General features: G+C 41.5%; 1 protein-coding gene across 1 annotated transcript in view; it reads left to right on the top strand.

The window, feature by feature from the left end:
• ITK (IL2 inducible T cell kinase) overlaps nt 1-13,055 on the top strand; it is an 86,423-nt gene that overhangs the window by 52,853 nt on the left and 20,515 nt on the right. The window contains exons 7-9 of the mRNA XM_020974614.2: nt 2,280-2,345; nt 4,817-4,871; nt 12,297-12,379. Of these exons, the coding sequence (XP_020830273.1) occupies nt 2,280-2,345; nt 4,817-4,871; nt 12,297-12,379 (204 nt within the window). The remainder of the gene's footprint in view (nt 1-2,279; nt 2,346-4,816; nt 4,872-12,296; nt 12,380-13,055) is intronic.

Consider the following 13,055-nt stretch of genomic DNA (forward strand, 5'->3'; position numbering starts at 1 on the left):
AGTTTTTAACAACCCATCTTTCCTTCAATGATTTGAATACATGGGGCAGAAAGTGTTATCTTCAAGGCCTGTTACCTCAGACAATAGTGCCTTCCCCTCAGAGAGTATGTTTCGTTTTCTCCATAATATTATATATGTATACTCACATATACTGACGTTTCCTCCATTAGAATACGAATTTCTTTTTTTTGTTTTTTTTGTGAGGCAATTAGGGTTAAGTGACTTGCCCAGAGTCACACAGCTAGTGAGTGTTATGTGTCTGAGGCCACATTTGAACTCAGGTCCTCCTGACTCCAGGGCCGGTGCTCTATCCACTGCACCACCTAGCTGCCCCTAGAATATGAATTTCTTGAGGGCAGGGATTGTACAGTGCCTGGTACAAAGCACTTAATAAATGTGTTGGGCTTTTTTTTTTTACTGATTTTTACTGATTAATAATATAAGAAATCATGATAAAAAGACAAATTCTTTCAGTCATCCATGTTGCTAAGTAATTGGACGTGTAATATAAAAGGAAAAGTGTGTTACAACAGAAAACATTGGCCAAGAGGTCAGGCAAGGTGGGCTCTGCCACTAGCTGTAAAACAAAGGGCTTCCCCTCTTTGTGCCTCAGTGTCCTTATTTGTAAAATGAGGGGTTGGACTAGATAATTCTTTCTGGCTCTGTCATTCAATAAAAAGGATACTAGTGGGGGCAGCTAGGTGTTGCAGTGCCTAGAATAGCAATCCTGGAGTCAAGAGGACCTGAGTTCAAATTGGCCTCAGACATTTGACACTTACTACCTGTGTGACCCTGGGTAAGTCACTTAACTCTGAATGCCTCACCAAAAAAAAAAAAGGGATACTAAAGACAGCTACATTGTGCAGTAAATACAGAGCTGGGCCTAGAGTCAGGAAGATGGGAATTCACATGCAGCCTCAGACATGTGTGACCCTGGTAGAGTTAACTCTGTCTGCCTCAGTTTCCTCTTTTATAAAATGGAAATAATAATAACATTTACAACCCAGGGTTATTGAGAGGATCAAATGAGATAATATTAGTAAAGTGCTTAGCACAATGCCTAACACAGAGTAGATGTTTAATAAATGCTTCTTCCCTTCCCCCTAGCTGGTTTCCTTCTCCATGGAAGGCTTTAGAGAGCCAGGCTATTTCTGTTAGATTCTTCAAGTGATTGTTCTCCATCTGATGCACACAGCCAGCTGATTCTACCTCTACCCAGCAGATATGTTCTGATTCAGGAGATGCTTTATTCATTCTTACTGTCAAGATTAGGCAGAGCTTTGAGTCAGGGCTCACAATTCTTTACTGATATCTTCTGTGAACTGTGGTTGGAAAGTCACTTTTTTTAAATGTTTTAATTCTGTTTCCTGAATGCAGACTTTTGGCACTGATGTGGAAAAAACAATTATCACAAAAAATTTCCATAAGGAAAAGGGAAACTAATTAAACTTTTTTTTTCCAATAGAGGAAATTTCACAGTGATCAGGAAGAAGGGCTATCTGAATAAAATGTCAAATTCCTATTTATTCTCATTTAGATGTTAGCAGTAGCAATCCACTTTCCTTTAACTTCGAGATCCTGTTATTGCTGCCATTTCTGATGATGATGTAAAGGTCTCTCATGGTCAGGATGATATGTACGTGGTAAACATCAATACACTAAAACTATATCTATGTATATGTGTGTATATATAGTAAACCCACTTTTCCCTCATAGAATCCATGAATTTTAAATTTTCTTTTGGTGTAATGCTATTCAGGCATGGACTAAAGTTAATGACTTCTGAGGTCTCTTCCAATCTGTGATGTGAATCTGTGATGATGCTGTTCTAAGGGTGGAATTTCAAGCATCAGTCAGAAAATGAGAGGATATTTAGGGACCAGAGGGCTTTTCTGAAATCACAGCCCTGCTTGTGAAGGAAATCATCAGCCCTCAACTGATCTGTTATAAGCTAGGGTTGCCCAGGCTCAGAGACATGGGAAGTTTCAAGGACAGGGACTCATGAACGGGCCCTCCCACCAGTGTCCCTTCTACCTTTCAGGAGAGGTCAATCTGCATACGTCATACCTACATTCCAATACCCCAGTATTAGATAACACTACCCCAGACGGGCAGTATGGCCTTAGGCAAATCAATCTAGCTCTCTAGATCTCAGCTTCCTCATTTGTAAAATACAGGAGTCACTGGATCATCTCTAGGCTATTTTCCAGCTCTGATTCTAAAATTAGTTAGGGACAGGCATTTCTGTAATTGTCTAACCACAACTCATGTTTTAACAGGCATGAAGGATATGTGCCAAGCAGCTACCTGGTAGAGAAATCGCCAAATAACCTGGAAACATATGAGTAAGATGACATTACTTGATTCTTGTGACTTTGTAATCTGATATGTGCAGGTTAGCTTCCTAAGTGCTTGTGGGTGGTGGGAAGGAGGGAGGGCTATACCTAGAAGGTTCTTCTACTCAGTCCTCAACCCTCAAATGTATATCTAAATGAAATTAGTTTAAAATGAACAGTCAGATTTGAAGGGGAGAAGGAGTCACAATCGAGGAGGAAGAGGGGTTTATGTGAAAGGCAGGACCAACCTTTGTCCTGGTGATGGGGGAAGAGGAGCAGGGCAGAGCAAGGTACAAGGTGTAAGAGGAAGATCATGTACTGACTGTATAAATTATTTCTGCTCCCCACCCCATGTCCCAAGCCACTCCAATTCAGCCTTTAGGAATGTGAGTCCTTCTAAGCCTCCTCACCTTGGTTCCTCATATTTAAGGGATGGCCCTGCTTAAATGAACGGATTGTGCTATGTTTCTGTAGAAAGGGAAGAGGACATGTTGGACGGGCCAGAATTATTGGTTGCCCTTGAGAAGGCAAGAAGAAAATTATAGAAAAAAAAATCCATAAAAGCAGACCCTTGACACAACTCGGATTCCAGGCAGTCCCCATGCAGTGTTTTTGAAGTGAAAAATCATTTCTATCTAGTGTGCCTAGATTGTGAAAGAAATAGCACGATTATTCTTTCCTAACTAGAAGACTACACATGGAAATTAATTCAGGGGAAACAATGACCACCTTCCCCCACCCTCCATCGCCAGCTGAATGTTTCACATTATGCAGTCGTGGGGTACAAAGTACTTGCCTTCTGAAAGAGGCTGGGAACGTCAGTAGAATGCAGACTAATGAGAACTGCCATTAAACCATTATGCCTCTTGACAACTCCGATATGGATGTTATTTGTCACCGAAATTCTGATAGTGTGAGCAGAGAAGTGAGAAGTATAGTAATGAGAACTATGGGTATCATTTCCTGAAGGGTCTCTTACCGGTGGATCTATTATTATACTGATTGGCAGTGTGTGTGTGTGCGTGTGTGTGTGTGTGTGTGTGTGTGTGAGAGAGAGAGAGAGAGAGAGAGAGAGAGAGAGAGAGAGAGAGAGAGAGAACATATTCTACTAACATGACTGGTAGGGCCATCAGCTGCAAGGATATCTGGAGTTTAAGGGGAGCCAACATTTGGCATATTTGAGTAAAGTAACAATATTCTGTTTGCCACCAAATACCTCCAAGAGGTCTGATGAGGCCAAGTGAGTTATTCCAACTCTAAATCCTGTCAGCTTTTTATTTTCCTCTTTGTCCATGATCAAAAAAACTTAATGCAAAGTGAGAAATGCCATCAATTACTCAAGTGCTATGTCTGTACAAAGACAGATGCTCCAAGACTTAGAAACATCTATGTCTTTTCATCCTCGTGCTTGACCTTATCTTGGCAGGGTCTGTTTCTACACAATAAACATAGACGTGGACATCATGATAGCCTTGGGGACCCGGCGGCCATTAAGATGTCCCAACCTTCACTGAATCCGCCATGTTGTGTTGAAAGCCACGTTCAGACAGTCAAATTGACTCGATCAGTTTGGAGAGTTTTTGTCGTTTTGTTTTGCATTTTTTTTAGCCTAAGCATCCAGACTTGCTACCTGATTGACAGCTGTAATCCCACGCACACCCTAATGTATAAGTTTTGTAAATGGAATTTCTGCCTATATTAGCTCTCTAGTTGACTATGAAATATTTCATGTTAAATGACTGTCCCTATCCCAAATCCCTCCTTCCATGCCACCATAGCTTACTCAAGAGAACAAACTTTACGGCTACTGAATCGGATGTGTTTTGTTTTGTTGTCATTTTTGGTCCAGACTTGTAATTTCATCAGGGGAGGGAACTCCCAGTGAATATAAGCTTTTTCTACCAAAGCAAACCAAAGAGGTCCCCGGAGGCACCGAGAGGTTAAGTGACTTGACCAGAGTCTCAGAGCCAGCATGTGTCAAAGGTGGAACTTATACCGCAGGCTTCCTGACTCCAAGTCTGCCTCTCTATCCACTACTCCTGTTGCCTCTCCCACCACCCTATTTCCATCCCAATTTGTCTGTTTTCTTTTCTTGGTTGTTGCTCTTTAAAAGAATATACTGAGACACAAGCAAATATTTTTATCAATATTTGAGTCAGTGGTAGACCCAGTCTGAGTCTCCAAGTAAAAAATATGATTATTGCGATTTTAAAAGGCTATTTTATAGACATTTAATTTGCATTAATGTTCTGAGCCCCCACAGGAATCATCTCACATATAACCACCCACGGTGTTTTGAAATGAAAAGTAACATAAGAAAAATTAAATATTGTATCATATGTGAAGGCATTATCTGTTGTGTTTGGGAAAATTGATAAAAGAATAAGAACATATTATTTTTCTGTCCTGATCCTTTTTTATAACTACATAGTTAAGTTTTGCACAATTCGTATGACAAGGACTTTTTAAACTACTTTCAGGTGGTACAACAAGAGCATCAGTAGAGACAAAGCGGAAAAACTCCTTTTAGACGAGGTAAGTGTAGTGACCTTGGCATTGGACTTGGGCCAAAAGGGGGGATTGGTTTCCTTCTGCTTTGTAATTAGCTTGAAAGGAATAATTTGATTTCCTGGATTAATGCAATCATTTCCCTTCATGGTAAGTATAGTGTGTGCTTACATGCTATAGTAAAAAGGGAACACTGGCCATGTAACTGGAGGAGCTGTGTTCAAATCTCACTGTTGTTGCTTACTTGTTATATGACTTTGGGTAAGTCATTTAACCTCCTGGAGTCTCAGTTTCCTTATGTGTAAAAAGGGGGTGGTGGCCTAGGTAATCTCTGAGGTTCTTTTCAACTCTAGCTTTATGATCCTGTGAAAGTCAACGGGGCTGGTCTTCTGTGTTGCCCTGATATGGCTGTGACTGGCCTGACCAACTACGTATGGACCAGGGTGAGCTGCAAATGATTTTGCTGAGTCATAGATTTTTTTTTTTCTGACTACCATCATAACTATAGCCACATCTAAGGGGGCCATTTCTCAAATCCTGGCTGAGAGCCCAGTAAAGAAATGTTGAGTGGCTTCAGGCTATTGGGAGAGAATTCAGTATGCTCCCTGGAGTGAGAGTCAGGACACACATTTCTGATAGGTAGGATAAGTGACAATAGATATAACTCACATAAACAAAAGCTCCCTGGGGTCCTGAATAATTTTTGAGTGTAAAGGGACCCCAGGTATAGACTATAAGACTCTTTTAGCTATTTATAATTTTAATTATAAAAATTCAGAGAAGGAAAGAACACAGGTGGGCCAGAGCAGTTTTAAAAGGTTTCAAAGAAACCTGGGCTTTTGATTATGTGGAAGGAGATGTAATCTTTCCTTTAGGTCACGTGTGCTCAGAATTTGTACACCGAATTTCTACTGTAGTGAAACCTCACTAATTAGAACTAATTAGGAGGAAGACAAAATTAGTAATAAATATGAACTATGAGGATTAGCTGAAAGGATTGAATGTGTTTAGCCTAGACAAAAAAAGATCTCTCTATCATGTCTACTCTAGTATTTAAAAGCTATCATGTGAAATGAGGGATTTTGTTTATTCTGCTTAGACAGTCCCAAAGGGTAGAGTAATGAGGAAAAGTCACAGAGAGGCTGATTTCATCCTGAAGTAACAACAGTCCTCATTGCCCCAAGGTAACACAGGTAGCAAGTAGTAGGGATGATATTTGATCTTCCAACTGCAAAGCCAATGTTATTTCCTCTGTACCAAATTACCTCCCTAGACCAAGCCAGTTTGCTCATCTATAAAATGGGAATAACAGTACCTATAGTGGGGTGGCTGGGAGACTTGAATGAGATTGTATATGTAAAGCACTTTGCAAACATGAAAGTACCATATAAATGTAAATCCTTCTTAGAAGAATAAGTATTAATACCATGGATAATTTCTTTCGCCAATCCTTTTTTCAAACATCCATAGAAAGTGCAAACCTCCGTCTGACCCCTTCTGGAATTAGAATTCTATAACAGTGGAAATTTATTCATTCTTAAAAAGCAAATACTTCTTTGTAATTATTCTTGTTTTGTTTACTGTCGCTGCATATTTAATACCTTTGTTAATTAATTAATATTTAATAACTTCTAAAAGAGACTATACAACGAGGCCAGAGAGTAGGACTTTTATTTCTTTTTCTTTTTTAACTTTCCAGAGCTTTTAGTATAAATAGGCCCAGTGATGATCATTCAGGAAGAACCTAGTTAAGTGCCTGAGTGACTGGTAGCAAGTTCTGAGCCATTAGAAGCAGTCACAATGATCTCTCCAGAAGAATGAAAGGGGCACATGCACGGAACATAGTATGCAACTGCTGGACTAGGGGAAGGGGGAAAGAATGTAGATCAGTCATTTCTGTCATTCCCACGCTCAGTAATAACAAAGTCACCTTCAAATCCAAAGTTCAGTGAAAAGTCAAACACAGATGGCTCTTCCTAGGCTAAGGAAAAACAGTGAAAGAAATGATTAACTTTGAAAGGCAGGGTTCCACATAGTCTGACATGGATCCTGGAACCACAGAGCTGGAAACAAACTTGGAGGGCATCTCATCTAAACCCACCCCTCACTTTTAAATAGGAAACTGAGACCCAGAGAGGTCAAATGCCTTCATCAAAGTTACACTGGTAGTAAATGGCAGAAATGGAATTCAAACTCTCATTCCAAAATAACACGGAAAAATAGGGGTTACTTGAAGTAACAATGGAGGGGAATTGATAGAAACTGATCCCAGAAAGAACAAGAACCAATGGCTAGAAGTTAGGAAAGACAGGTGGGGACAGGAGGAGCAATTTTGGCTTAACAAGTGAAAGAACCTCCTGTCAAGTGGAGTTGCCTGTGGGGGATGACTAGTGAAAGTGGGTTCTTCATCTTTAGAACATTTTACACAGAGGCTGGGTGACCACTAGTAGGGGACATTGAAGCAGGGGTTCCTGTGTTGAATGAGTCAGGGCTGACTAATCTGACTATCATTCAGTGATTTCAGTTGTATCTGACTCTTCATGACCTCATCTGGGGTTTTCTTGACAAAGATACTGGAGCGGTTTGCCATTTCCTTCTCCAGCTCATTTTACAGATGAGGAAACTGAGGCAAACAGGGTTAAGTGACTTGCCCAGGGTCCCACAGCTAGTACGTATCTGAGGCCAGACTTGAACTCATAAAAATGAGCCTTCCTGAGTCCACGCTCAACACCGTATCCGCTGCCCCACCTAGCTGCCCCCCTGCCCCCTGCCGATATATACTCTGGTAACCGAGGCCCTCTTTGAGTGGCAGTCCTGAACGAGGCCATGAAATCTGAGTGGTTTAGACTTCCTCTGAACTCCTTGAAGGAAGTATGCAGGTTTGTTGTAGGTTAGCTCACTCATCTTCCCCAGAACTGCAGCTCTATCTGCTGCTTTTACCCTCTGACCAACATTTCCTGTCTTTGAGACTGAAGGTTGCTCAGAGCAGCAACCTGAAGGAGACACAGAGGCAGGTTCTGTCAGGTACAAAGTACCGGTCTCAGCAGTCCAAGCTGTATCAGGCACACAATCTTCCAGCCTAACAAACTGATGGTTCACAAACTTCACAGACAGCTAGATGACAAGTTAAAACCCAAGTGTGGATGTATCTGTTACTGTTTTCCCTGTTGGAGAGTCCATGCTGCCCCTGAGTAACTGGAACACTCCACCTGGGCATTTAATAAGGGGGGATGGGGAAGCCCCCACCACTGCCTTGGATGGGATCCAGTTACCCATCTAGTCCTCCCTTGCTAGCATAGAAGAACTGACCCTAGGCAAAATTTTAAAGATCAGTTTTGTCTACTGGTGGGTCTTCTTTCTCCCCAGCTGGAATCCATAGTCCTTAACTCCTCTCTATTTCTCCACTATCAAAGCTTAGTCCGAAGAAAGGTTCTGATGAAGCCATTTGGGGAAGGGGGAATAAATAGTTGTTAAGTGCCTGCTACGCACTAGACCCTTTTACAAATATTATCTTATTCATTCCTCACATTCACCCTGTGAGGTAGGTGCTATTTTTATCCCTGCTTTATAGCTGAGGAAACTGAGGTTAAGTGACTTGCCCAGGGTCACACAGCTAGTATGTGTCTAAGTCTGAATTTGAACTCAGTTCTTCCAGGCTTGAGACTCAGCTGCTCTATCCACTGTGCCACCTGGTTTACCTATTTACACTGAGGTTTACGTAAGTGATAGGTTTTAAGGTATGATACCCTCCTCTAGAGAATTATGAAATTTCCTCAAGAACAAACCAAAATGTAGCACTAGCAGATGAAAAATCAAAAATCTTTGAACACATCCATATGATTTGCATAGAACCACTCAGAATCCCAGAGTTATATGGTTCCTAAGCGGTCATACAGCCGAACACAGAGCTGGTTAAGAATTTCTTCTACCACCTTTCCAAAAAAGAAATACAGGCTTCACTTGGAAACTCTAAATAACAGGGAGCCCATCCTCCCAAAGTAGCCCATTCTATTTGAGGGGAGCCCAAATTGTTAAGCAATTTTTCTTTAGGTGGAGCTGAAATCTACATTTCTGCTACTACTTCTGCTTTCTCCTAGACTTTCCCTCCAGAGCAAGGGTTCTTAACATGAGATCTGAGCACTTGGGATTTTTTTTCCATTTTAATAACTGCATTTGAATAAAATTATTTTCCTTCATAAGCCTATGTATTTACAAATATTGTTTTGAGAAGGGGTCCAGAGGTTTCATATAGTGCCAAAGGGAGCCAGGACAGAAAATAAGCATAACACCTTTTCTTTTTCTTTTCTCCATTCCAAACATCCCCATGTTTGGAATTAGTTCTTATATGACACGGCTTCCAGTGCCCTCACCATGCCAGGCCCCTTCCTTTGGACAGGCTTCAGCTTGTTAATATTTTTCCAAAAATGTGGTACCCAGAAAAGAACTCTAGATGTGGTTTGCTGGGCCAGAGCCCATCCCCTTCATTCTAGACACTGCCTCTCTGAATGCAGCTTAAGATAGCACTCAGTTTTTGACTGCCACAGTCACCCCTACATTTTGAATTTGCAATTCACTAAAACCCCCACATCTTTTTTCATGCAAATCATTGTCTGGCCATACCTTCTCCATCGTATATTTAAGTTGATCTCTGGAGCCCAAATGTAGAACTCTCCATTTTTACCATTAAATCTCATCTCCTTAGATCTCTGATGGCCTTTTTGGTCTCTTACTGCAACACCCATTCCATTAGAGCTTGTCTGCCTCTCCTGACTTTGTGACACCTGCAGACTGGATAACCTTGCCATCTGTGCCAGTATCTGATAAAATGCTGAACATTCCAGGAAGACAGTGGACCTTCATATTTCTGTAATACTTTCCTTACAAGGTCCTGGGAGGTAGATAGCGCAACTGTTACACCCATTTAAAACAAATAAGAAGGGGCAGTTAGATGGTGCAGCGGATAGAGCTCCAGCCTTGGAGTCAGGAATACCTGAGTTCAAATACAGCCTTAGACACTTGACATTTACTAGCTGTGTGACCCTGGGCAAGTCACTTAACACTGATTGTCTCACCTCAGAGAGAGGAAGTAATTTTTCTGAGGTCATACAATTAATAAGTAGCCTAGCCCGGACTCATTCCAGGTCATCTAGAGTTCAAATTCAGTACGCTTTACTTTCAACTTTTGTTGTGCCATTGGCCCTTTGAAGCCTCTCAGAATATTGTTCTTAAATACATAAAGGAAAACAAATTGAATAGCAAAAGAAAGCAATTACACATGTTGAAATAGTTATCAAAATATTTTTTTAAAACGTTCCCTGACTCCAAGTTATGAATACCTCCAAGTTAAGCTCTATACGATGCTGCTTCTTAATAATTAGAGCATTCAATCCAGAAATTTTGTAAAGTGCTATGTTTCCCTCTGTAAGTTTTCTCTAGTTGTCCAGGCAACTAGGCGGTGGAGTGGATAGAGACTAGGCCTAGAATCAGGAAGACCTGAGCTCTCCCAGATGCTTACTGGCTGTGTGACCCTGGACAAGTCTCTTCAACCTCTGTTTGCCTCAGTTTCCTCACCTGTAAAACGGGAATAATAATGGCACCTACCTCCCAGAATAAGGATAAAGTGAATTAATATTTTTAATGCACTTTGCAAACCTTAAAGTGCTATAGTAATGTTTATAATAACATATTATAATAATTATAACATAACGCTGTTATATAATTATATTAATGTTATATCACAATTATATTTGTGTAATGTATAGTAATATTATACATAACATAATAATATAATGTTATGATAATGTTATTATAATAGTCATTATCATTATTCCCACTATAAAGGATAGGGTTCAGGCAAAATTTGAAAGTAGGCAAACTTTGTCTTTTTCTGGGACCCTGTTCTCATTCCCTTCCCAATCTGGCCCCTGTAGTCCTTACTCTCCTCTTACTTTCTCCACCATCAAAATCTGCTCCAGAAAAAGGACCTGATATACACATATATCCAGAAGTATAAACAGATGCTATAACCTAAGTTATGACACTCCTATCCAGGTGTACGTGCATCTTCCTGGCACCAGATGTCTTAAGAAATGAATAGCTAATTGTAGCATTTCAGAAATTCATGAGCCAGTGGAAGCAATATTGAGGGAGTTACCTTTCTGGTACCCATAAAGGCAAAAATGCTCCAATCAATCTCACAACCCCCTTCCAATATACAGGACTCTGTGTCAGATTGCAAAAGTACAAAGTTGAAAGACAATCCATTTCCTAGCGTGTCACCCAGGAAGTGTGAGGCAGTATAAAAAAGCATGTAGAGCCAGAAAGCTGGAGCGTAAAACCCGGCTATTTGTCTTATTCATGGCTTGCTTTTGGAGAGATATTGTGAACTACAATTGGACTTAGGAAGACTCAGGGAAATTGCTTAACCCCTCTGAGCCTCGTTTTCTTTATCTATAAAAGGAGGATAAAAATACTAGCAATACCTACTTCTCAGAGTTGTTGTAAGGGTTAAATGAGATAAAGTTTGGAAAATACTTTGTAAACTTTAAAGTGCAATATAAATATCAGTTATATTATTAATCTTATGACTTTGAGCCTCTTAACTTTTCATAGCTTCAGTTTCTCCATACGACGAAAAAGGATGAATGAACAAATATTTATTAAATGTTTACTATGTGCCAAGTACTGTGAATTCAAGCACAGACAGAAAAACTGAAATAGTCCCTGCTTTCAAGGGGCTCACGCTTGACTTTGGGGAGACAGCACATAAAAGAAAGTTCAGCTGGAGTCAGATAGAAAGGCCTGGGAGCCCTCAGGGGACACCAGAAAGGTGGATGACAAAGCCCAAGGGTTCTTCGGTTACAATAGTAAGTCATATAACAGTGCCCAGGGTCTGGAGGTTGGTGGAGGAAGGACAGATTATAAAGCCTAGTGGTCCTCTATCTCACTAGAAGGAATGGAATTGGTGATTCCTAGCTCATCCAAGTGGAGTCACCAATTAAACAGCTGATTGGGCACTGGGCATCAGGGAAGGGGAGAGGGGGAAGCCAAACAGGAAGGGCACCCTGAGTGGAGGCAGATCCCAAATGGGTTCTGGTCAGCAAAAGATGAGGGGCAGGGGCAGAAAGATGGCAAGGAGTGAGGTACTGGATTAGAAGATCTCTAAGGGTTCTGTCTAGCTTGTACCACCTACTTCACAGGGTTGTGGTGTAAATCAAATGAGATAAAGCATGTAAAATGCTTTATGGACTTTAAAGCCCTGCATTAATGCAAGCTACTATTATTCTGCCTCTGTATAATACCAGTGTGGAGCAGCAGTTACCTGCTTCAAGCTTTGCTCTAGTTCTGTGACTGTTATGGCTTCTCCAGAGTGGCTGAAGGCAAGGCTGCACAAGAAGCTAATTGGTTCCAGTGACTGATGGCTGATCTCTATTTCTTCTGCAATTCTTACAGGGCAAAGAAGGAGCCTTCATGGTGAGGGACTCTAGGACGCCAGGAACATACACTCTTTCCGTTTTCACCAAGGCAATCTTAAGGTACGGTATGCAGAGTTGCAGTTAGGTATTCTGGTCCTTAGTGGCCCATTCAGTTTTTGGTGAGGAGGATGGCGTGCCTGTGGTGTAGATATGCTAGGAGAGGGGCTGGCCCATTCCCTAGAGAAAACAGTCCATACCCTGCTGCAAAGCTGGTATTCCTCACCCTCAGCCCCCCTGAGATGAGGTGGCAGGCACAGGGGTGGAGGAAATGTCCAGCCGTGCTGACGGGCTGAGCTCTCCAAAAAGTAGATGCAGACTGCAAGACAATGTGTGAAGGAAGAGACCCCTCTCTCCAGCCCTCCTCCCCATGCACCTCCTCCCACCCTCCCTAGCCAGTGGCAGCAGCCGGGGGCGGGGGGGGGGGGGGGAACAGCTCTAGTCCTGGAATAGTTCCATTCCGACAGCACACCAGGCTGTTTCAGATCAACACCTCAGCCAGAGACAAGTCTGAAATGTGTGATAATTGTAGGAGGGGTGAAAGGGAGGGAGAAAAGAAAACAAAGTTCATAGAAAGTATAATCTCCAGTCTGGAGTTTATAATCTCCTACGTCTCCTCCAGTGCGGTCCCTGGTCTTCCCTAGCAGTAAGTGACAGGAATATGATTACCTGGGCCGCTCCTGCTTGAAGTATGGATTCTGACTAGGGCTGAAACTAAAGTCAAACGTAGGTAGAAACT

Source organism: Phascolarctos cinereus, unplaced genomic scaffold (genome assembly GCF_003287225.1).
Source record: "Phascolarctos cinereus isolate Bilbo 61053 unplaced genomic scaffold, phaCin_HiC Scaffold_2;HRSCAF=192, whole genome shotgun sequence".
Lineage (NCBI taxonomy): Eukaryota > Metazoa > Chordata > Mammalia > Diprotodontia > Phascolarctidae > Phascolarctos > Phascolarctos cinereus.